Source organism: Ursus americanus, chromosome 2 (genome assembly GCF_024610735.1).
Source record: "Ursus americanus isolate L20-20 chromosome 2, mUrsAme1.1.p, whole genome shotgun sequence".
In the NCBI taxonomy this organism is placed as follows: Eukaryota; Metazoa; Chordata; class Mammalia; order Carnivora; family Ursidae; genus Ursus; species Ursus americanus.
This window is the reverse complement of record NC_142128.1, coordinates 73,100,309-73,123,190: the sequence shown is the minus strand read 5'-3', so window position 1 is coordinate 73,123,190 and position 22,882 is coordinate 73,100,309. Positions and strand designations below refer to the sequence as shown.

Sequence of the window (22,882 nt, the reverse complement as noted above, 5' to 3'; positions counted from 1 at the left end):
GACATCTGGGTGGCTCAGTCAGTTAAGCGTCTGCCTTCGACTCAGGTCATGATCCCGGAGTCCTGGGATCAAGCCTGGGATCAAGCCCCGTGTTGGGCTCCCTGCTCAGTGGGGAGTCTGTTTCTCCCTCTGCTTCTCCCCTCTGCCCTGCGCTCGTGTTCTTTCTTACTCACTCTCTCAAATAAATACAATCTTAAAAAAAAGAAGAAGAAGAAGAAAGAAAAACTGGGAGCACCTGGTAATAGATGGGTCACAGTTGGCAAGGGAGAGGGCAGAGCCAGCAGGCTATTTTTAGGTTTCTGCTTTGTATGTTGGGTTAGATGGTCACGTCATTTACTGCATTAGGGAACGCTAGGTGAAGGTGAGACCAGAGAATGGAGATGACTTCAGCCTCTTCTACAGAACCAACTACATAAATTTGGGGCCCAGTGCAAAATGAAAATGCGGGGCCACTTGTTCAACAATTACTAAGAATCTCAAAGCAGGAAGAACTGAGCGAGAGCCCTTCTAAGTATGGGACCCTGTGCGACTGCACAGCGATTCCACACTAGTACTGATGATAACTACACTAGTACTCTCTTAACTACACTCTTATTCTGGGTAGTCATGCAGACAGAGCAGAAACAGCTGTGTCCTCTGGGTGGCAAAGGCTCCAACACCTGGTGTCCTGGGCCCTGCATGCCAAATTTCTCATGTGAGAAGTCACAGATCACAGTGTCTGTCCCCTAAGGAAAATCCAAGTTGCTTGATTTGGCGCCCCAGTTGCACAAAGGGGAATTCCACGTTGGCTGTCCAAAGATCAGCCCTTCCGCTGTGGTTTGCAGTGTCTGCCGGCCACGATCCTAGGACAGGCGCCCAATCCAGTTTGCATAACCCTTGCTTGATTTGCCCTAGGGGTGGCCCCTACTTGGGCCCTTTGAAACTTCTGATCCACCTGGCCCATACTCTGAAGCAGTCCAGCCACAAGGCCAAAGTCAAAGAAGCCCAGAGGAGGACAGGGCCACAGAGCCTTGTGCCCCAAAGCCCCCGCCCAGCCACACTTGGAGTTGTGCTATCAGCCTCTGTGCTGTTGACCAGGCCTGTTGCAGCATAGTGGCTGAGGAAGCTCCCATCCAGGATGCTAAGGAAGGTTATTCAAGGGAATACTAGAAATGTCAGGCTGGGGAAACCATTGTACATACTAGATGTCCCAAGTAAGAAGAAATGAAACTCCCATTATCAGCCCTAAAATAATACTACTAATGGGTGAGTAGAAGCCAAGCCCCAAGGGGATTCTCCATCAGGACCATCATTCGCGTGTCCCAGGTGGGCACCATCCCAACGTCTCTGCCTGTAACACCAACCTGCCTACTTGCTCCTGAGTGGCCCTTGTTTCCAGGCAAGCTAGTTGAACCCTGAGTCCAGCAAGGCCCCATTCCTTAGCCTTCCATCTATGGCTCTAGTGTAACCCCACAGGGCCGCCCCCCTCTCTTGGGTCTGAACTGTAGAACTTCAGCAAGGTGCAGAGCAGTGACACCAGGAAGGCTGCCATTTTGCTCAGCACAAGAATAGCTGGGAGAAGATCCCTTATGAGTTCTTGTGCCCTTAGATGGGACCCTCAAAACGTATTTACACAGTGTGCACGTGCACGCGTGCGTGCATACACACACACACACACACACACACACACACACACACTGGCTGTGCTTATCTGCCTGGACCCCTCTGCAGCTAAAGTAGTGAAACTCACTGAGAGAGCGTTCTGGAAAGATTGTTAGGATCTCCTGGGTTGACATGCCTTTGGACTTTACCCACATCCCTTCTCCCTGACATCTTGCAACAATAGAGGGGAGAGCAGGAAGGCAAGAAAAAGTGGGTTCTAGAAGACATGAGGGCTGCACACGACAGGAGCTTCAGGCTGCCTGCCTCTGACTTCATGTTAAGTGAGACCAAAAGATAATATCTTTTTCTTTTTTAAGCCATGATTAATCAGGTTTTCTTTCATTTGCAGCTGAATATAGAAATTCGGGAATATTCTGGAACAGGGTGGAAAGGGGGAGGTATTTCCTCTCCCACAACCTTCCTCTGATTCCCCAGAGAGTCCTCCCTGGTAAAAGTCATTTGGATTCAATTTAATGATCATTTCTTAGACCCTGCTATGCATCTGGACTTGAGGGAAGATTGGACTCAGGCCATTCGACCTCATGGAGCTCACAGGGATCATGACATTTGAGTCGTCTTGAAATCCACAGAACCAGGCGCCCAGACTGACACTCCATCATCCACAGATGCCCACTCTTCCACTTCCTCCCCTAGAACGGCTCTTCCCTTGTACTAAAACCCAAACTCAAACTTCCTATAACATGCAGACTATTGACATTTATGTCTCAGATGTGACTATGAGTTTGAGACTTCCCAGTGGATCATAATGACTTTTCAAATGAACTTGAGAAATAGAATGATGCCTATTTTTCTTATTCTTGTTGTTTTGTCAATATAAAAGCAGAGGTTCTCACCTTTTCCCAAAATGGTCATCCCTATTTTCTTCTATCAGCTCGACATCAATCCTGTATGTTGATAGGAAAGATACTGGCATCTCCATTTTTTACTTAAGGAGCTGCATCAGAAAATTTGCTATGGTTATCTTTGATCATTTAGATTCTGAAATTTTGAGATGAGAGAGGAGAGTGATTTCAAATCAGTGGGGGAAAGATCAATTATTCAACAAATGGCTTGAGGTAATTGGCTCCATGTTCCAAAACAAAGAAGTCAGAGCCCATACCTCACCCTACCTAATGGCTTATGGATTAAAGAAAGAAATGGCTTTTGCCCACCTCCCTTCCCTCTGCCATCTTGCCCATGTGTATATGTGTATGTGTGCATTTACACATATATCTCGAATTATAAGAAGAAAGTGTAAAAGATGCTGGCCTGCCTCCCTCAGTTGCTTCCCTGGCCTTCTGAGTGCCTGCCTGTGCCCGGAGCACTTCCTCCGGCCCTGGTACACGCTCATCACGTACTCTGCTATGCCCATCCCAACGTAGAAAAGGGAAAGCTGGATAGCTGGCACCTTTTTCCATGGACCAGACCCTGTGCTTGGCATCAGGTACACAAAGGATAATAAAATAACATCCTACTTCAGGGGGCTTACAGCTGACTGGGGGAGGCAAGGTGTGCACATAGATGACAACACTGTCGGATTGTGGGTTTAGTAGTGGAGGCAAGTACAGGGAATGGTGGCAGAGAAAGATAGGAGGGGTCTGTGCTGCCTGGGTTACAGAGAAGAGCCTCAGAGCTTTACTTGGCCTGACTCTTCCATGCGTAGTCTGCACCCAGAACACCCAACTCGGACAGGTGGTCAGCTCTATGAGCTAACGCAGTCTTAGCCCAGGAAACCCAGGAGACCAGAGAGAAGGAAAAGCATGCAAGGCGTGAAAACTCAGCTCCTCACCTCTTTTCTCTGCCTCCTGACAGCAAAATTCAGTACTCCTAAGCCCAGTGTAAAGCAGCAGGAGCAAAAATTTCTGCCTTAGCTCCACTCTTGTTTCTAAAAGGTTCTTTTCTCCCTTCACGATTTTTAGGTTTTTGCATCGACACTCCCCAAAGTATTGGAATGGGAGTCCACAGCCCCCTGATCCTGACCCACAAGGTACATCCACAGGTTGGGGCTGGACCCTGTCATCTCCCTCCACCCCAGACTCACTCCAGACTGGCCTGGCCCCAGTACGGCTGCCCCATTTGCTCTGGCATAGTGACCTTCTCCAATGGGGCAGGTTCGGAACACAGTGCCATCTGAGGTGTCCCAGCGCTGATGCAGGAGGGCAAAGAAATAACAGAAACACTGGAGATAATCCTATATCTGGGTCTACTTGTTACTTCCCCAAGCCCCTCCCATGTGAAGCCCAAAGGCCCCCAGCAGGCAGGAGGGCACATACTGTTGCCCTCTTGGGACAGGTGGAATACAGACACAGGGAGGTCAAGTGACTTTCCCTGGGTTTAAATACTGACAGAGCCAGGACAGAGACCAGGTCAGTGCTCTTCCTAGTTATTGTCTTCACTGGGGAGGTGGGAAAAGCCCCTGTAGAAGGAGAAGGTCCAGGCACATCAAGGGACCCGCAGAGATTTTCCAGATATCTGAAGAAGTGATGTCACTACCCTGGTCCTTTCCTTATTGGAGGTAGAGCAACCTTCCTCACCACATCTGGCTCCCATACTTGCCCACCCTCAAACACACACACACATCCCGTGTGCAAGTCCAAGACAGATGGCTAAGACTTCTTTGGAAGGGGGGAAGGGGCAGGTAAGAGAAAAGAAAGGGGCCTGCTGTCCAGCCTTCATGGAATCCTGACTTAATTTCCTTGTTATTTCTATTTCCCTCACCACCCCCCCTGCATCTTTCAAGCGTAATTGTCCAACCACAGAAGCTCACAACTAAAAGAAACCATAAGGACTCTTCAATCCAGCTTTCTCACTCCACACACTGGCGACAGTGTAGAGTAGAGAGAGTAAGGAGCATGGCCTTGGTGTCAGGTAGGCCTGGGTGCAAAGTCTGACTATGTCACTTAGCACCCATGTAACCGGTACAGGTTACTTAACATCTCTGTGCCTCAGTTTACTCACTATAAAATGGAGATGATAAGGGTCAGAGCGACTGGCAGGTGCCGAGCTATCAGTAAGTGTGGATTACTCTTACTAAGAGTAAGTACTGGGACAGCCGAGGAGATAAAGACATGGATTCGAGAGTTGAAATGAACTCAGGGCTAGAAAAGGAGCCTGGAGCACAGCCTATGGCCCTGCTTGTCTTGTGGGAAGCTGGCCTCTGCAAGGGGACACCTTGGAACATAAAATGAAAGAACCAGAGGGATCTTTGAGGCTATTTAGCTCACCCCACTTCTCACTTCGGGAAACTGAGGCACTTCCCAATTCAGCAAGGAAAAGCCTTGGGTATTCAACCCAGGTTGGGGAGGGGATCCAATTATTTCTCAATTCCAGTGCATTCTGGAATGGCCAATTTGTTCACGTCACTGTGACCTAGGAACACGCGAATGGAACCCACAATCGTGGGCCTCTGTGTACAGAACAGCTGTTCACCCCAGGAAATCAACTTTTTTTTTATTAAGAAAAGCTGGAAAGTTATTTTAAAACAGAGAGAGAGGTAGCTCCTCCTAAAATAGCTGTAATGCAAAAGTTCATTGTTCGACAATCCCTTTTGCTTACAAGGCAAAAAATTAACAACTTTAAGAAGTTCGACTAATGCAAAGCTGGGGAGGTCTAGGGAAGGGAGGGGCGTTAATCAGAAAAAACGTTTGCCAGGAAATCTGTGACTCTGTGGCTTTTTATGAATGGGGAGGCCTCACCGCACCCACAATATAAAAGGGGGACACAGTAGGTGAAGGTCTACACATCAGGGGCTTGCTCTTGCAACACCAAACCACAAGGCCGACTCTCAGAAGGCAGACTTCACCATGCCCAGCCCAGCGCAGCTGTGTTGCCTGGTCCTGCTGGCCGGGGTAGGAGCCAGCCGACACCACACTGCCCCGTCTGAGGACAACTGCACCCACTTCCCAGCCAGCCTGCCCCACATGCTGCGAGAGCTCCGAGCTGCCTTCGGCAGGGTGAAGACTTTCTTTGTGAGTATGATGCCTTCCTGTCCTTCCTTCTTTGCTGGGACTGCCTCACTAGGCATTCTGCTAGAGCTCTCAAAATCCTCCTTCTTGTTCACCTCCAACCCCTGCATCCGTTTCCCTCAAACTTAAATTCTTTAAGAGTCCCAGGTCCAGCCAGAGGTTCCGTGAGGTCAGCTAAGCCCAGGTGAGGCAGCATAGGTGCAGAAAAAGCCACCCAACAGGTCAAGGCACTAGGACTCCTATGCTTAGAAACTTGATAAAGATTCCTCCGGAGCTCATTGGCTGGGAGAAATCACAAAGGGTCTGACTGAAGATGGAGATGTGTTCCCCATCCCTTGTGGCAGGAAAACGTAAGTGGCCTCGGCTGAGCGGGCTCCTAGAACCTGGAAGCCCGCTGACTGGGGAAAGTGCCAAGCAAGGGGGGAAGCTGCTTTAGGAGATGCTTCCCATCTCCAGACAGCTCTCAAAGCTGCAGCTGGATGTCCGCAGTGGGGAGAAAGAAAAGCAAGGAGCCCCGAAGGGTGGATGGGCACGGGCGGACCCTTCGAACCTGATTCGGCTCTGCAGAAAGGAGACCGGGACCGAGTCAAGCTTCTGCCATGGCTTCAAAACCTGGCAGAATTTTTAAAAATAACTTGCTCCTGAGGAAAAGGACCTGATTGAACTAAGGGTTCCAGCACTGCTGAATGTCCTGTTTGGAAAATCTCCTTTCCGTTTTGGAGCCAGGCTGCACTGATTTAAAATCAGAAGCTCTATAATTAAGAGGGCATCAGAAAGACATTTCCTCAAACCTCAGGTTCATTCTCCCTTTATTCTTCTTGCAGCAAATGAAGGACAAGCTGGACAACATATTGTTGACGGGGTCCTTGCTGGAGGACTTTAAGGTGAGAGCCCGAGGGGGTGTGTGGGAGGGGAGGGTGCAGCGTGACTCAGAGACGGGAGGCCGCCGGGAGAAGGGTCTGCTTCCTTTGCTTTGAAAAGGAGAAGTGGAAAGATCTTAACTCAGCACACAGCCAAAGGGCTGTCCTTCGGAGGGGAGGTGGCTGGTTAAGAAAGGTCCCTGGGGACAAAGCTGTCCTCTCAAGCTAGGGCGGCAGCTCTTCCTCCCAGTCACCATCACCCCCCTTGGCTCCTGCCCTTAGGGTTACCTGGGTTGCCAAGCCTTGTCGGAGATGATCCAGTTTTACTTGGAGGAGGTGATGCCCCAGGCTGAGAACCACGACCCAGACATCAAGGAGCATGTGAACTCCCTGGGAGAAAAGCTGAAGACCCTGCGGCTGAGGCTGCGGCGCTGTGTGAGTGCAGACGCGTTCTTTCCCGCGTGGCTCTTGCACTCTTCCTGAAACCCCGCTCACGCCCAGACGCGCACAGACACACTGGCAGGAACACTCTCGGAAAGGCGCTCGAGTTCCATCTCTTGCTCATTTCTCTCTGAGCAATGAGTGGGGGAGGCTGCTAGGCATTTACATGTTTGCAAACAGCTTTCCTGTTATTTGTGAGTCATTTGTGGGTTATTAACTACTCTCCTCTCTCTTTATGAAAGGGGCCCAGAGCTTCAGTCTAGGCTCCCTTGTCCCTTTGGACCTAGACCCCAGGGCCCAGCAAAACGGGCCAGAAGGCAGGGTCCCTCGGAGAGGAAACCCCACTTACCTCTTACTCTCTACCTTTTGAAATCAGAGCTCTAAAGTGGGGCTTTAGAGCAGACTGACAGGGCTCTCCCTGGCATTTCAGAAGAGCCAGGGAGCTACTTGCCCCCAGGCTAGTGTCTCTAAATAATTCCCCAGGATAAAAAATTTCTCCAACTGAAATGATCTCCTTGCCATTGGTTTCCTCTGTTTTCTCACTGATAATCGGGGAATCAGTTGGTCTCTATTTGTAGGACGGGACTATGCAAAGGTTTTGGTCTGCATGACCGAGACTGCAGCTCTACTCCTCGGGGACTTAGAAATGGTCCTTGTGGCTGGAACTGAAGAACAGGGACAGGACAGGGAAGCAGGGAAGGACAGAATGGCTGGCTCAGCACTCGTCAGCATTGCGGCGTTCAAAGAGGAAGCTCCAAGCCTCAGCTCCTGGGCTTTCACGCAAGCTTTGCAAACGTCCCAGAGTGGCTCCTAGAGAAGCACTTTTCATCTCCCTGGGCTGTCTCTTTTCTGTACAGTGGGCCAGGGTGAGGTCGGGCTCTGTTCTCCTGGAGGAGCTACGGGGCTTAGGTAACCAAGATGAGTCTGGCCCCTTCTCCATGCTACCGGCTTGTCCCCCAAGTGCTGTGGACACAGGAGCTGGGAGCCAGTGGCATTAACACTTTCTCTTTTCCTCCACAGCATCGATTTCTGCCCTGCGAGAATAAGAGCAAGGCGGTGGAGCAGGTGAAGAGCGCCTTTAGTAAGGTAAGTGGATGGTGGCAGAAGGGGCTTGGGGACCATGGCCTCTACCTACCCCCCAGGTCGGCAGGTGCTGAGCAGGCCCCGTCCTTCTCTTGAAGGGGGTGTGGGAACCTGAAAGATGGTGTGACCTCCTCAGCCAGTGAGGAGCTGCTGCCTCACTTATATTTGTTTTCTGTGAAGTGTCTTTGGGGGTTTCTAAATGACTGTTCCCCGCCTTTGCAGGCCTGTGGGTTGAGCCAGTCAGCCAGCCTGTGAACGCAGTGAGCTAGATGCTGGGAGAGTGACAAAGGAAACAGAAAGTAGCTTGTTGGGAATCTAGACTAAAGCCACACGTGCAGGAAGCCAACACGTGAATGCGCACACACAAACACACCCAGGGGTTCAGCCGGAACTCCCCAAAACTCTGAGCAGGAAGCAGAATTCTCGTTAATCTGGAGTTGGTCCATACTCACTTTCCAGCTGCCATTCACACCTGCCAAGGTGCCTCCAAATGTCAGCTCTCAGATCAAATGGGGTTTCACGCTTCCAACTGTCCGTGAATTCCTCAACTCCACCTCCCAGAAGCCATGCGGTCTATGTCCTCTTTGTGGGCTGCAGACAGACACTAGGCAGGGTTCCAGTGTCGGGGGGGCATAAAGCCCCTGAGAGTAGGTCAGAGGAGCCCGGCAGAGCCTGTTCAATCCCTTGGTGGGAGGGCATAAACATGAAAGGGCTCCCTTTTCTCCTCTTACCGACTTGCTTTCAAAGCGGTTCCTCTAATGTCTTCTCTCCAAATTCTGAATAAGCATCATGTGAGCACATGACCTTTAAAATTGTTAAGGCATCATTTTGTAGACTGTGCTTTATAAAGCGAATGTTCCTCTTGTTACTTGCTAGCCATGCTTTAGACCAATGCATAGCCTCTCCCAAGGCACCGGGCACACCCTCAGCTTCCTAGGGTCTGTCCTTCACCTCCCAACACACAAGAGCAAGTGTGGCGCCTGGGCCCCAGAGTCATACCCATCCAAGCCAGGGACCCATTTGCTCACTCAGATGGGGCTTTCACTAAACATTTCTTATCTCCCTACACAGCTCCAAGAGAGAGGTGTCTACAAAGCCATGAGTGAATTTGACATCTTCATCAACTACATAGAAACCTACATGACAATGAGGATGAAAATCTGAAACGTGCTGGGGAACAAAACATCCAGGCTGGCGACTCTTCTCAACTCTAGGACATAAATTGGAGATCTGAAAAATCCCTTCTAGGGATGGAGGAGAGCTGAACAACTCCTTGGAAAACCCTGTCGTACCTCTCTCTTAGAATATTTATTACCTCTGATACCTCAACTCCCATTTGTATTTATTTACTGAGCTTCTCTGTGAAATATTTAGAAAGAAGCCCAATATTATAATCTTTTTCAATATTTATTTTTTTCACCTGTGTGTAAGCTGTTTTCATAGGGTGATACCCTATGGCATTTGAGTATTTTAAGAGAAATTATAAGTTATATAAGGAAAAAAATGTTACTTGGGGAGACTACTGAAGCTTCAATTCCAATCCTGACCATACTAGATAGCTGTTGAGCTATTTCCCTGACCTCCCTATAATTTCTCTTGCCCCTGGGCCTGGGGCTCCTCGAGTGTTATAAAGACTCTTAACCTCTTTGGAAGAGAAACTAAGGAGCCCTTTTGATAATTAATATTGCAGTGGCTTGGAGGAATTCCCTTGACCTCATTCCCCAACCACTTCATTCTTGAAAGCTGTGGCCTGCTTGTTATTTATAACAACCTAAAGTTGGTTCTAATAGAACTCAGTTTTAACTAGAAGCAATTCAATTCCTCTGGGAATGTTACATTGTTTGTCTGTTTTCATAGCAGATTTTAATTTTTAATAAATAAATGAATCATTAAAATCATGTTATGGTGTCAGTTGACTTCTGTTTGACTAAAAATTATTCCCTCAGGGGCGCCTGGGTGGCTCCATCAGTTAAGCGTCTGCCTTTGGCTCAGGTCATGATCCAAGGGTCCAGGTATTGAGTTCCACATTGGACTCTTTGCTCAGCATGGAGCCTGCTTCTTCCTCTGCCCCTCCCCCCACTCGTGCTTTTTCTCTCTCTCTCTGACAAATAAATAAATAAAATCTTTAATAAAATAAAATAACAAAATAAAATAAAATAATTCCCTCAACATTTCCAAGATAGAAGAGAGTCGATAAATGAATTCTTCATTCCAGAGAAATCAAGCCAGCTACCGTCTCCCAAAGAGGAGGTAAGTTCCAAATCTGATCAGAGGAAAAAACTATTTTCACTTCAAAAGCCAATAGCAAAAACTGCCATAGTCTGTCTATAAACTCAGTCCTTTAAGATATTACCCTTAAACTCTTAAAGATCATGTTGATTTTCAAGACTAAGGATAAGACTCTATAGACACCAAAATTAGAAAGATAGGCAGACAAATTTTTTAGTGTTTTTTTTTGTCTTTGTTTTCTAGGGGGTTTTGTTTTGTTTTGGGTGTTTTTTATTTCTTTGCTCGTTTTGTTCTGTTCTGCTTGGTTTTGCTTCTCCAAGCCTCAAAGGTCTGGGTGAATACTAACCTACCTGGGTTGTTGTGAAAATTCAGATAGAGAGCTAGCATGGCTCTTGGCACTAAGAGATGGTCCCTATACACATGTTTGGTTGTTATTGGTATGCACAACCTACCAAGTCCTCGATGAGTTGAGATCAGATTCTCACCCAATAGAGTAGAATATAAACACGTTAGCTCACTTGATAGACTACCCAAGGATTTAAGGCATTGCCGTCCCTCTGTTCCCTCCTTCAACCACCAGACAAACGTGAGATTGGCTTCTGACTGCGGTCTGTTGGGAGGGGCATGGTGGCTGGGGAAGCCCTACTCAAAGCCCCGTGACTTGGAGAAGAGAGAGGGAAACAATGGTCTGAGTAAACACTGATCACCCTCACAGTCTGCCCAGGCAGCTTGGGTCTGGGGGAGGATGGAGGCTAACTGGCTGTGGTCAGTTTTTCAGTAAGACCTGACTCACTTCAGTTAAAGTAACCAGAGGAAGGAAGTGGGAAGCATCAAAGCTGAAATTCTGAGATGAAAGGTTAAGGTTAAGAATGGAGGCTAGCAGAAAACCAAGAGAGAGGAGTGAGGCTCCCTACACCAAGGCTGTCTATACTGAACTGGAGAAGCTGTGAGGTTTAGGCAGTTAGGGCTCTCTGCTAGGCAACGTGCATGAACTGAAGGTTGAGGTTGGCACCTCAGGTGAGGGAAGTGGCCATCTGAAACCAAGACACAGCAACTCACCTACAGAAGCCACACAGCTGGTGAGATGTTGACAACAGTCACAAATTATCGAGCACTTATTTTGAGCTAGTGGGTGCTAGTTATGTATGTATCAGGCATGCCATGTGGGATTATTGTTTCAGTCTTCTGAAAGAGGAAACAGATGCTCAGACACGTAGGTATGCCCTGGCCACATGGGTTTTTTGGAGAATGGAGAACTGAGAAAAGTATAAAATGCCTTTCCCTTTGTATTAATTATCTATTGATGTTTCCAAAACAGCAGCTTAAAGCAACACATATTTTTTTTAAAGATTTTATTTATTTATTTGAGAGAGAGAGAGAGAGAGGGAGAAAGCACAAGCCAGAGGGCGGGGGAGAGGTAGAGGGAGAAGCAGGGAGCCTGATGTGGGACTCGATCCCAGGACCCTAGGATCATGACCTGAGCTGAAGGCAGACGCTCAGCCGACTGGGCCGCCCAGGCACCCAAGCAACACATATTTCTGTCTTTTTTTGTAGGTCTGGAATCTGAGAGTGACAACTAGGGGTTCTGGTTCAGGGTCTCTGAGGAGGCTGCGGGCAAAATGGCAGCCAGAGCAGCAGTAATCGGAAGCTTGGCTGGGCTTGGACAAATCACATCCAAGATGGCACACTGACATGGCTGTTGGCAGGTGGCCTTGGTTCCTTGCTACCTGGGCCTTTCTGTAGGGCTTTTTGAATGTCTTCACCACAAAGTGGCTGTCTTCCCCAGAGCCAATGATCTGCGAGAGAGCAAGGAGGAAGTCATGGTATCTTTTCAACCTAATCTCAGAAATCTCACACCACACTTCTGGCACATTCTGTTTGTTAGAAGTGAGTTGGCAAGTATAGCCCATATTGAAGGGGAGATAAATTAGAGTCCACCTTTTGAAGGGAGGAGTCTCAAAGAATTTGTGGACATGTTTTTAAACTACTTCTAAGAATTTAGAAAAAATAGCTCTGTGCTCAAATGACACATTGGGCTCCCGGGTTGGTGGCGGTAAGGAGATGAATCTGGTAAGCATCAGGGTGCATGGAGAGGCCATCATCATGGACACTACCCTTCTCCAGTCCTCTCTCCTGTGGACTCATTCTAATATATTTACCTCTATGAGCCTCAGTTTCTCATCTGGAAAACAAGCGAAAACATTTTTCACAGGTGTTACCTACTGAATATTTGTGTTTCCTCAGAATTCATATGTTGAAGCCCTAACCCTCATTGTGGTGATATTTGGAGATGGGGCCTTTGGGAGATAATTTGGGTTGGATGAAGACATGAGGGTAGGACCATCATGATAGGATTAGTGCCTTTATAAGAAGAGACACCACACAGCTCTCTCTCCCCCTCTTTTCCCACATGTGCACAATAAAAAGATGTTATTGAGTACACACAGAAAGACAGCAGTTGCTACAAGCCAAGAGAAGAGGCTTCAGAATGAAAGCTACCATACTGGTACCTTGATCTTGGACTTCCAGCCTCCAGAACTATGAGAAATAAATTTCTTTTGTTTAAGCCGTGCAACTTATGCTATTTTGTTATGGCAGCCTGAGCTGACTGACAGACCAGACTTGACATAGGACAAATAGAATGTCAGGTGTGAAGGTACATACGTGTTTTGGATCGGAACTATAGAGATGAGGTTTAGACGGGGATCGGTTGATTGATTGATTGATTGATTGATTGATTGATTTTGGGCAACAAGCCTTTATTCTGTAAGAAGATCAACTGCCTCATCTCCCATGTCCCTCTTCTCCTCACGCTAGAATTTGGATAGCAGTGAAGAATGAGAATCTCTGTGGTTCCAGCTGCTGAGGTGAGGAGGGTGGGACCAGTGAAAGAAGCTCCTAAAATCTGTGATGATAATGTGGTTACCCTATTTAGCCACTGATGGAAATCAGACAGATCCATCTGGATGGAAGGGGATGATATCAGAGATGTAAAGAAAGAGGAAAAAGAATTGGCTTGATAGCAGAAGTTACCCACTCTATGGCATGTTGACCCCTCAAAATGCTTATAGGAGTGGATTTAATTGTGGAACATGAGGACCAGTTTTAGGCCTGGGGTGATTTAGGGAGACGCAGACATAACACTCCAAGGAAATAGGAACTGGATCATAAGAACAAATGCTCAGAATTTAAAATGGCAGAAAAATCTTTGAACTTCCATAAGTTGCAGAACTGGCTACAGAATGAACCAGTCAACTCCACCTGGGAGTGGTTAGTGGGTCCAGGTGATATGTGTGTTCCATTATTTAATCCTCCTTTTACGCATTAATTTGTTCAGTGACTTTAGAAATTTTACTTACCCTGTCTGGGCCTTAACTTCCTCAACAATAAAACAAAGAAATAAGTCTGGATCAATGGTTTCCAAATAGGATCACTAGATGTATGCACGTTCCTGAGAGCACTTATCATGGAGAGACTGTCTTTGAACAATTTCCAAAACTCGAAAAAGCCTAACGAAATTGTACATTTGCCATCCCCACCTCCCCTAAGTCTGCGCAGGCTCACTAAAAAGCACTTCTATGTGCTCGGCTGGAGTAATAGCCACTTTGTATGGAAAGGTCGCCTCATGCTGGCCAGAAGCTCTGTTTCCTAGTTATTATATCTTTGATTAATAAGAACAGAAAATGAAATTATTTCTTGATTTTTTTAACCAGCGGAAATATTTTAAAATAGAGTGTCTCTGGGGAAAATTAATAGCAGCAGTCCTTTGTGGTCAAAAGCTTCAAAACCACTAAATTAGATGACCTCGAAGTGCCCTTTGAGCCCATACTTCCTTATTCCAGCATCTGATGTCAGGCCTATTCCCACTTGAGCTCTCTTCTACAACAGATCCCTGTCCTGGTAATTTTCCTGACAGATTCCCAGTTGTTGGGAATGATCAACAGCTCCCGTCTCTCAGCAGGGTTGAGTAGTCACAGAGCCCTGAGCTTCCAGAAGCCTCCTTGACACTCTGTTTGGGGAGGATATGGAGGAGATAAAAGACCTAAGGAAAAGTAAAACAGCTTGTTTCTTACTTTACAGCACATAGATGATGTGCACAGCCTCTGGAGTCTGCCAAACCTTGGCTCCAAGCTGCATGACCTTGGTATAACGCCTTCCTCGGTATCCTCTGTGACATGGAGAGAATAATTGTTCCTTCAAGGTGTTGTTGTCGTAAAAAATAAAGGCATGGATACGTGTAAAGCACAGAGGAAACGTTTAGTAAAAGCAGATCTTCCCTTAGACATTTGAAAAATGCTCACATGAGACCAGATGGCATGATCTGAACCATAAAAACAGCTGAACACACTTTGTGTGCCCATCACTAAACCTGGACCTTTCGTTATACTATTTTCTGCCTCTTGACCCACCATTTCTGGATCGAAAGAGAAAATGGACCATCCCTACACTTGGGAAGGACAGAAAGGAAATGACTTTTTTTTGAGTGCCTGAAGAAATACTTTGCTTGATGAAATGAATATATATATTTATGAATTATATAATTCATATATATATGAATTATATAATTCATATATATATATGAATTATAGCCACTAGAGTTGCATTAGTTCACTGAACAGGGGCTTAACAGAGGTGCCTATCATCCAGAGCAATAATAGTTACACATACCACTAAATAAATATTAAGTTAACTATGTAGGAAGTTTTTATAGATTACAACACTGTGTTTTGTTCATATATGCTCATTATCTATCATTGTTACTTACCTGTTAGCAACCTAAAAAATGAGACAGTCTGCCACACTGCTTCTTCCCTTACCATTATTCAAGAAAAAATACTTTTTTTCCCAAAGTCAAGAAGTCGTTGTATAACAGAGCCCATAGTTCGTCCAATATGCAACCTAGAATCTCATGCTTATTTGAAGACGTCTTTCTGGATTATTTAGAAGAATCGAATGTTATTTCCCCAGCTGAACCCTAGCATACCTCTACTAGAGCCAAATTAGTAACTACGACGAGTATGCACCATAAATCATGTCTCCTCTCAGAATAATCCCTACATTCATATCTAACAAGGATGAGACTCAAATCAAAACAGAGGCAAATTGGCTTCTCCCTATCTTCTGTCCCAAATCAGAATTTTTATGAGATGCATGTTTATTCACTCAGAACCTATTATGCTCTGGGTATTATGTTGGGTGCTGGGGCAAAAACAGTGAATAAAGCAGACATAGAGCCTGCCTTCATGGATTTAACAGCTAAATCCATAGGTCAAAAAAAGACGTTACAAATTTAACTACACGATATTATTAGAATTGTGAAACTACTAAATGAGAAGTGGGAGGTTTTAATGGAGCAACTAACCTAGACTCTGGGGTGGGGGTGGGAGGCCTTCCACAAGAGGGTGACATTCAGCTGGGCATGAAGGATGAGTGGGAGTTGGCCAAGTGAAGAGGGAGATGATGAGAACCTTAGGCAGAAAGAGCCATGTATTTAAATGCCTCTTAGAATGGCAAAGTATGAGGGGAGGGAATGTCTTTGAAGCAAGGGTAGATTTGTACTGATACTCAACATAGCTGGACCCTGGGCCCTCTTCAGGACCCTCTGGCTTCTCCATCTCCTCTTGTATCCTGAGTATCTGAAGTAGGAAGGGACTTAAACTGTTTAAGGAACTAAAAGATGACACATGACAAGCGAGGCATATTATACACGAGGGAGAGAGGTTTAACATGTGCTGGAAAAAAATGGGCAGAGGCAAAATATTTAGACTTTAAGGGCAAAGAGAAGTAATTGAAGGCTATTAAGAGGAGAATATACATCTTCTGAATGAGACCCTATAGGGTCCATTTGCTTTCAATTCAGATAAGAGGAAATTGTAGTGTGGACTAAGGTGGTAATAAATAGGAATTGAGAGAAGTGCAAGTTTTCAAATATTCAGCAACTACTTAGATGAGCGTGGTGACAGCAGGTGAGGGCCAAAGAGCCCTCTAATCTAGCCTGAACAACTGGGTAGAGAAGAAGAAGGTTTGGAAGGGAGGGTGATGCATTCTATATTGGCCTCACTGAGTTGGAGGTGCCTCTGAGACTTGGAGTGAGTTTTTCTAGAATGATCAGCTGGATATAGATTTGTAGTCTAAAGATAAATACGTGGGTGTCATTGCTACAGAGATGATGAATGAAATTGTGGGAGTGTAGAAAATCACCAAGGGTAAGAGTGTTCAATGAGAAAAGATCCCAGAACCAAGCCCTGGAGAACCCAGATATTTATAAGTCTGAGCAAGAGAACCTGAAAAAGGAACTCGTAAAGAATGGCCTGAGTAATAGAAAGAAATACCAGGAGAGAGTGGTGTTCCCTGAGAACAAGGAAAGCAACCATTTCAGGAAAGAGGGAATGGTCAACTAAATCAAACACTATTGGGAGGTCAAATAAAATCATGACAAAAGAGTTTCCGTGGGATGTAACAAGTGGGGGTACTGCTGACTTTATCAAGAAGATTGCGGGGGTGGGGAGAAGAGTGCAATGGAGTGGCAGGGGATGGGAGATTGGTGGAATCGCACAGTAAATGGGAAGTAAAAAAGTGGAAGACAGGACATTGGGCCAACAGAGGAGAAAAAAAAGGTGAAGAGAACTGAGATGAATGAGATAGAACTGATGAAGACAGTTTCCTCAGAAGGCAGGTGGGAGTAGGATGCAGGTAGAGGAAAGGATGACCTTTGGAATGAGGAGGAACACCTTCATTGAATAATAACAGGAAGGAAGTAGGGACAGTGGGTACAAAAGCAAGTTGGTTTGAAGATTTGTTGGCAGGAAGTTGAGGTCGTTTCATCAGATGGTTTCTATTTTCTCTGAAAAGAGTGGATAAGAAAGAGAGAATGCAAGAAGGTTTGAGGAGAGAAACAAAGATTTGAAATGATACTTGCAGAATTTGGAAAGCAAATGACTCCAAAGAAATGTGGCAGACTTCCAGGCAGTGTTGAGCCCAGTTGAGGTAGGTAATCATGAATTGAAGTCTGCCAGATTGCACCCTTTTTCTCAGGATTCTCCTGGAGCCTGTAGTGAACACGTAGTAGGCAGAATTGCTTTTGCCCCATGAATATAGGGACAAGGGGGAGAGGAAGTTGAGAGTATAATTAAGAGCCTGACTAGAAAGATGGACACAGGATTCAATGTTGAATAATGAAGGAAGTGCAGACAAGAGGGAGCTGATGAAAAGGGATAGTGTCAATAAGCCAATGCACTGGAGGTTCTGATGTAGTCAAGGAACAGTTGTGGTGGTAAGAGCTGAATCACCAAGGAGAAGAGGTGGTGACCAGACAGGGAAAAGACTGAATGAAGAGATTTTGGAGGTGAGAAGTTTTGAGGGACAATGAATTCCAGGCTATAACCATTGGAGCAGATGGCTGAGTAAAGGCAGAGGGAAAAGTCATCAGCAATGTGGAGGTCCTGGAATTGTAAACCGCATTTTGGAGAAGTCACCCACAAGAGCAATGAAGTCCACCAGGCTTGTGGCAGTAGAAGGTAGGCCAGTGGAATGCAGTGTAAGAGAGTTTGAGTTAGGTGCTCAAAGAATTTGTGAATGAAGGGGAGAGGTAGATGTTTGAGCATCCTGGAGCTTCCGGTGGATCCCAAATATGTAGAGTTCTCGAAGTTTCGTACACTTGACAAATTATCATTTGAAATTTCTTAAATCTTAGAGGAGTGCAGATCTAGATTTCTTGGAAGTTTCCCTAAGATAGACTGCTTGGAATTTCATAATAAATGAAAGGACCTATACGGTTGTAAATATATCTTAAAAGATTGAAGTCATTTTTACGTCAGGAAAACAACAAATGTTCAAGCATTAACCACACGCAACACTAGGGTCACTCAAATCAAGAAGTTTATAATTTTTGCCAAGATGAATCATCATCCAATGACACATCCAACTGGCAACCTCCAGCAAATTTCCAAACAGATCTTCCCTATGATATGCAGGTCCTTTATGCCCTGAGTCTCTTCTATTCCACATACAGCAATTCCCACTTATCTACTATTGTGCTTTCCACAATTTCAGTTACTAATGGTCAGCCATGGTACCAGAGCAGATGATCTTCCTTCTGACATATTATCAGAAGGTCAGTAGCAGCCGAGTGCACATCACAAGGCCCATGTCATTCCCCTCACTTGATCCCATCACGTTGGCATTTTATCATCTCACATCATCACAAGAAGAATGGTACAATAAGATATTTTGAGAGAGACCACATTCACATAACTTTTATGACAGTATATTGTTATAATTGTTCTATTTTATTAATAAGTTATTGTTGTTAATCTTTTACTGTGTCTAATTAATAAATCGCATTTCTCAGGGCGCCTGGGTGGCTCAGTCAGTTAAGGGTCTGACTCTTGATTTCAGTTCAGGTCATGGTCTCAGTGTTCTGGGATCAAGCCCCACACCGGGCTCCACACTCAGCAGGGAGTCTGCTTGAGGATCCTCTACCTCTCTCTGCCGCTTCCCCTGCCCATGCTCTCTCTTTCTCTCAAATAAATAAATAAATCTTTTTAAAAAATACACTTTTTCATAGGTATGTATATGAATAGGAAAAAACATACTCTATATAGGGCTCGGTACTACCCACAGTCTCAGGCACTCACTAGGAGTCTTGGAACGTAAGCCCCGTAGATAAGAGGGGATTACTGCATTATGCTGTCCTCAATCTCTTTGTTACAACGCAGGATAGAAAATCACCATCAAGAAAGTGTTACCCCAAGTATAATAGACATCTGTTGGTGACAGAGGGGTCCCCAGGGAAACAGCAGTGCCACTTAACCTTTTCCTGTGATAGCTGCCTCAATAATTATAATGAATAATTCTCTCACACTCCTCTCAGCTGAGGCATCCAAGCATCAAGTATCCTGAGGTGTAGTCTACTGAGGAGGATGGGGGCAGAAAAATCATTTAAATCAGTGCCAATCAGTGTGGCCTAAAGACCAGCACTGGTCCACAAACTGCATGTTCCCAGTCTGTGGCAAGAGCAGCACAGAAACGAAGTTTTAAAAACTTTATAGCAGGGGCTCCTGGGTGGCTCAATCGTTAAGCATCTGCCTTTGGCTCAGGGCATGATCCTGGCGTTGTGGGATTGAGCCCCACATCGGGCTCCTCCACTGGGAGTCTGTTTACTCCTCGCCCATTCCCCCTGCTTGTATTCCCTCTCTCTGGCTGTCTCTCTCTCTCTCTCTGTCAAATAAATAAATGAAATCTTTAAAAAAAACCCAACTTTATAGCAATTTGATAGAGTATTTTTTTTGTTAGATTGAATCATTGAAAACAAGGGCTTGTATTCTGTATATTTTTACTTTTTTTCATTTTATTTCCATAGTAATTATTTTTATTATATTTTATGAAAATGTTGACCCACAAGGGATTGGAATCCTTTTTTTTTTTTTAAATCTGGTTCTTCACCAAAGATAGTTTGAGAAACAGGTTTAAATCACACTCCCAGGTTTTATTCCCAGACAAATGGAAACTCTAAGCTGGAAGAAAGAGGTAGTGAGATACCATTGATAGAAACACGTAGTCTTAGACTTACCTGATTTCAAATCCCCACTCCACCACTTACTGTCGACCTTGGGTAAGTTACTTAATTTCATTTCCTCATATGAAGGTAGAGATAATAGTCCTGGAGCGGCAGATTTGAGATGAGAATTACAGGAGATACTATGCTACTGGCCCAGCACAATCCCAGGCCCATAATGAGGACTGTGAGTTGTGTTAAAGATCATCTGGTTGAACCCACAACCTACTGTTCCAATAAGAATCTCAGGCCCGGGCGCCTGGGTAGCGCAGTCGTTAAAGCGTCTGCCTTCAGCTCAGGGCGTGATCCTGGCGTTCCGGGATCGAGTCCCACATCAGGCTCCTCCGCTGGGAGCCTGCTTCTTCCTCTCCCACTCCCCCTGCTGTGTTCCCTCTCCCACTCCCCCTGCTGTGTTCCCTCTCTCGCTGGCTGTCTCTCTGTCACATAAATAAATAAAATTAAAAAAAAAAAAAAAAAAAAGAATCTCAGGCCCCACTGATGACCCAACCACAGGTACCCTAGCACAGGCAATAGGTCCTGACAAGGACCCCAGCTCAGGCAAGGCAGGTGGGATGGGCCAGGTCATCTCTCTGCTGTCTCCATCATGCCTAAAGAATTTAGGGTCCTCCCCAGGAAGGAAATATTGCAGCCACTCTTGGCTGCCATTCTTCCCTTCTCTCATAAGAAAGAACCCTGATTTTCTTCAGATATCCCACATCCATGCTCCTCCAGGGAGCTGGGCCCCTCCCAAGGTAATTCGGTTTCCCTTCTCCAGAGATTGACTCAGGAATTGGTTTGTGATATAACCTGGCCAATGAGACTGAGGAGAGGTTGGCTGACGGGCTACCTGGAAATATTCTTCTTATTCTTAAAAGCTAGGAAACTGGGCTTTTTTTCTGCCTCTGGCTGTTCTCCACATTTGAAGCCCAGCATTACTGAAGCCTTCTTGAGACCAGGAGGGGACTCAGCCTGAGAGGATAAATCAACAAATGGAAAATAACAAGCAGAATAATAGAAAGAAGAAGTCCTTGATAACTTTGTCAAACCCATGAGTTAACCAATCGTAGATGAGAACTATTTTAGAATTTCCAATAGATAAGATAATAATTTTCCTTTTGACTAAGTCACTATTCATTGGGTTTCAGGTTACTTGCAGCCAAAAGTATGTACCAAAAATATGCTTGAGCCCCTGGGCCATAAACAGTCAAAAACTTCAATCCTGGGGCTTCCCCTACTCCCTTCCTTCTTCTGAGTGGCTGAGTCACCTCTGACTCATCCTCTGAACCCCAAATATTTGAGGGAGCTCAGGATAGTCAAGGAGATCAAATCCCTTCACCACAGGACATGACTTCTGAGTTTCGGCCAATTCTCAGGCCAGCCCCCATGCCGTCTTCCTCCTTGGTTTCATCTAAGGAAATCAGAGCCCGGCAGAGCTGCGTGCACACTGCTGCGCTGAGTGAGGCATGTGAGGAACACTTGCTTATACTTCCTTTTTCAAATGCCTCCTCTCCTATGAAGCCTTCCACCACTGTGAGAGACCAGAGAGACAGTTATCTCCATTCAGTGACCAAACCACTGGGCCATTTAGACAATGGATGATATTCTGGAAGGTTCTACCTTCTAATCATTTCCTATGGGCTCGACATTGTCCCTCAGACCTGACCGTTCCTCGGAGTGCAGGGAGGAGTCTTGCCGTCCTATATCCCTAATAGCATCAAGTACAGAGAAGGCATTATATAAATGCTTGAGTTCGATTACAAAGAGAACTTTCCTTATAGTTATAAAATCACAGACATTTTGAGTTCGACACTCAAAGGCTCCCTTATCCAACTCCCATCCACAATCATTCAGCAGATGGACGAGAACAGTGATGCTTACACTTCAATATTTGCAGTGAAACAGAACTCATTACACAGTGTGCCACCTGCTTCATTTCTGGACAGTTCTCATGATTGGAAAGTTCTTCTGATTTTCTTATCAGGCCCGAATTTGCTTTGCTCTAACTTGCCTTCAGTTATTTGAGTTACACTTTCTGGGATAAAATAGAAAAAATATATTCCATTTTCATACAGATAGCCCTTCAAATATTGAAGACAGCTATTATATCTATTCTAAGTCTTAATTTCTTCAAGCCAGCTACCTTCAGTTACCTAAATTATCATTTAAAATGTATGGTTTCCAGGGTGGCTCAGTCCGTTAGGCACTGCCTTCGGCTCAGGCCATGATCCCAGAGTCTGGGGATGGAGCCCCCTCTGCCTGCTGCTCCCCCTGCTTCTGCTCTCTCTCTCTCTTCTCTCTCTGACAAATAAATAAATAAAATCTTTTAAAAAATAAAAAAAGTATGGTTTCCAGAATCTTCTACATTCCTGCATTTTTTTCCTTATATGCACTCATTAAGAGAGTCATTTCTCTCTTAAACTTCACTTATTAACTCAATATCGATTGAGTTCTCACTGTGTGCCAGGTGTACAGCAGAGAATCGGATGTGGAGCTTGCAGTCCCAGAAAGGAAGACAATTGAATCAATGACAGTGAGGAACCAAAGGGTGCCTGGTCACTGCATTGCACAATTTCAGGGGCATTATTCAAACTCAATGTGTTACAAATGTCACCCCTTGGAGTTGTGCAATGTGGTAAACTGGTAACTGATGGGGGCAAGCACACTAGGCTCGGAGAGGCCTCCCTAGAAGAAAAGAACATTTAAACTGAGACCTAAAACATGAATATCCATAAAGTAGGCAAAGAGAGAAAGGAACAGTGTGCTGGGCTGAGGGAACAGCAAGCATAAAGATGTGGAGGAGAAGGGGGAAGGTATGAGAGTAAGAAGAGGGAATAGACAATGTGACGTGAGAAGTAAGCAGAGGTCAGGCCACCCAGTTTCTATCAGGCCATGTTAGGGAGGTTGACTCATATCCTAAAGAGGGTGGGAATCCATCAAAGGTTTCTTTTTTTATTATTATTAACATAGAATGTATTATTTGTTTCAGGGATACAGGTCTGTGAGTCATCGGTCTTACACAACACACAGCGCTCACCACAACCCATACCCTTCCCAATGTCCATCACCCAGCCACCCCATCCCCCCACCCCCTCATGGAGGGGTTTTAA

The 22,882-nt window shown here is 45.5% G+C and overlaps 1 protein-coding gene across 1 annotated transcript; it reads left to right on the top strand.

Moving 5' to 3' along the window:
- The first annotated feature begins 5,347 nt into the window (after positions 1 to 5,347).
- IL10 (interleukin 10) lies at positions 5,348 to 9,856 on the top strand. The gene is made up of 5 exons (XM_045787901.2): positions 5,348 to 5,609; positions 6,431 to 6,490; positions 6,749 to 6,901; positions 7,928 to 7,993; positions 9,062 to 9,856. Exons 1-5 carry the CDS (start codon positions 5,445 to 5,447, stop codon positions 9,152 to 9,154), a joined length of 537 nt encoding a protein of 178 aa, XP_045643857.1. The 5' UTR covers positions 5,348 to 5,444; the 3' UTR covers positions 9,155 to 9,856.
- Positions 9,857 to 22,882: the final 13,026 nt, after the last annotated feature.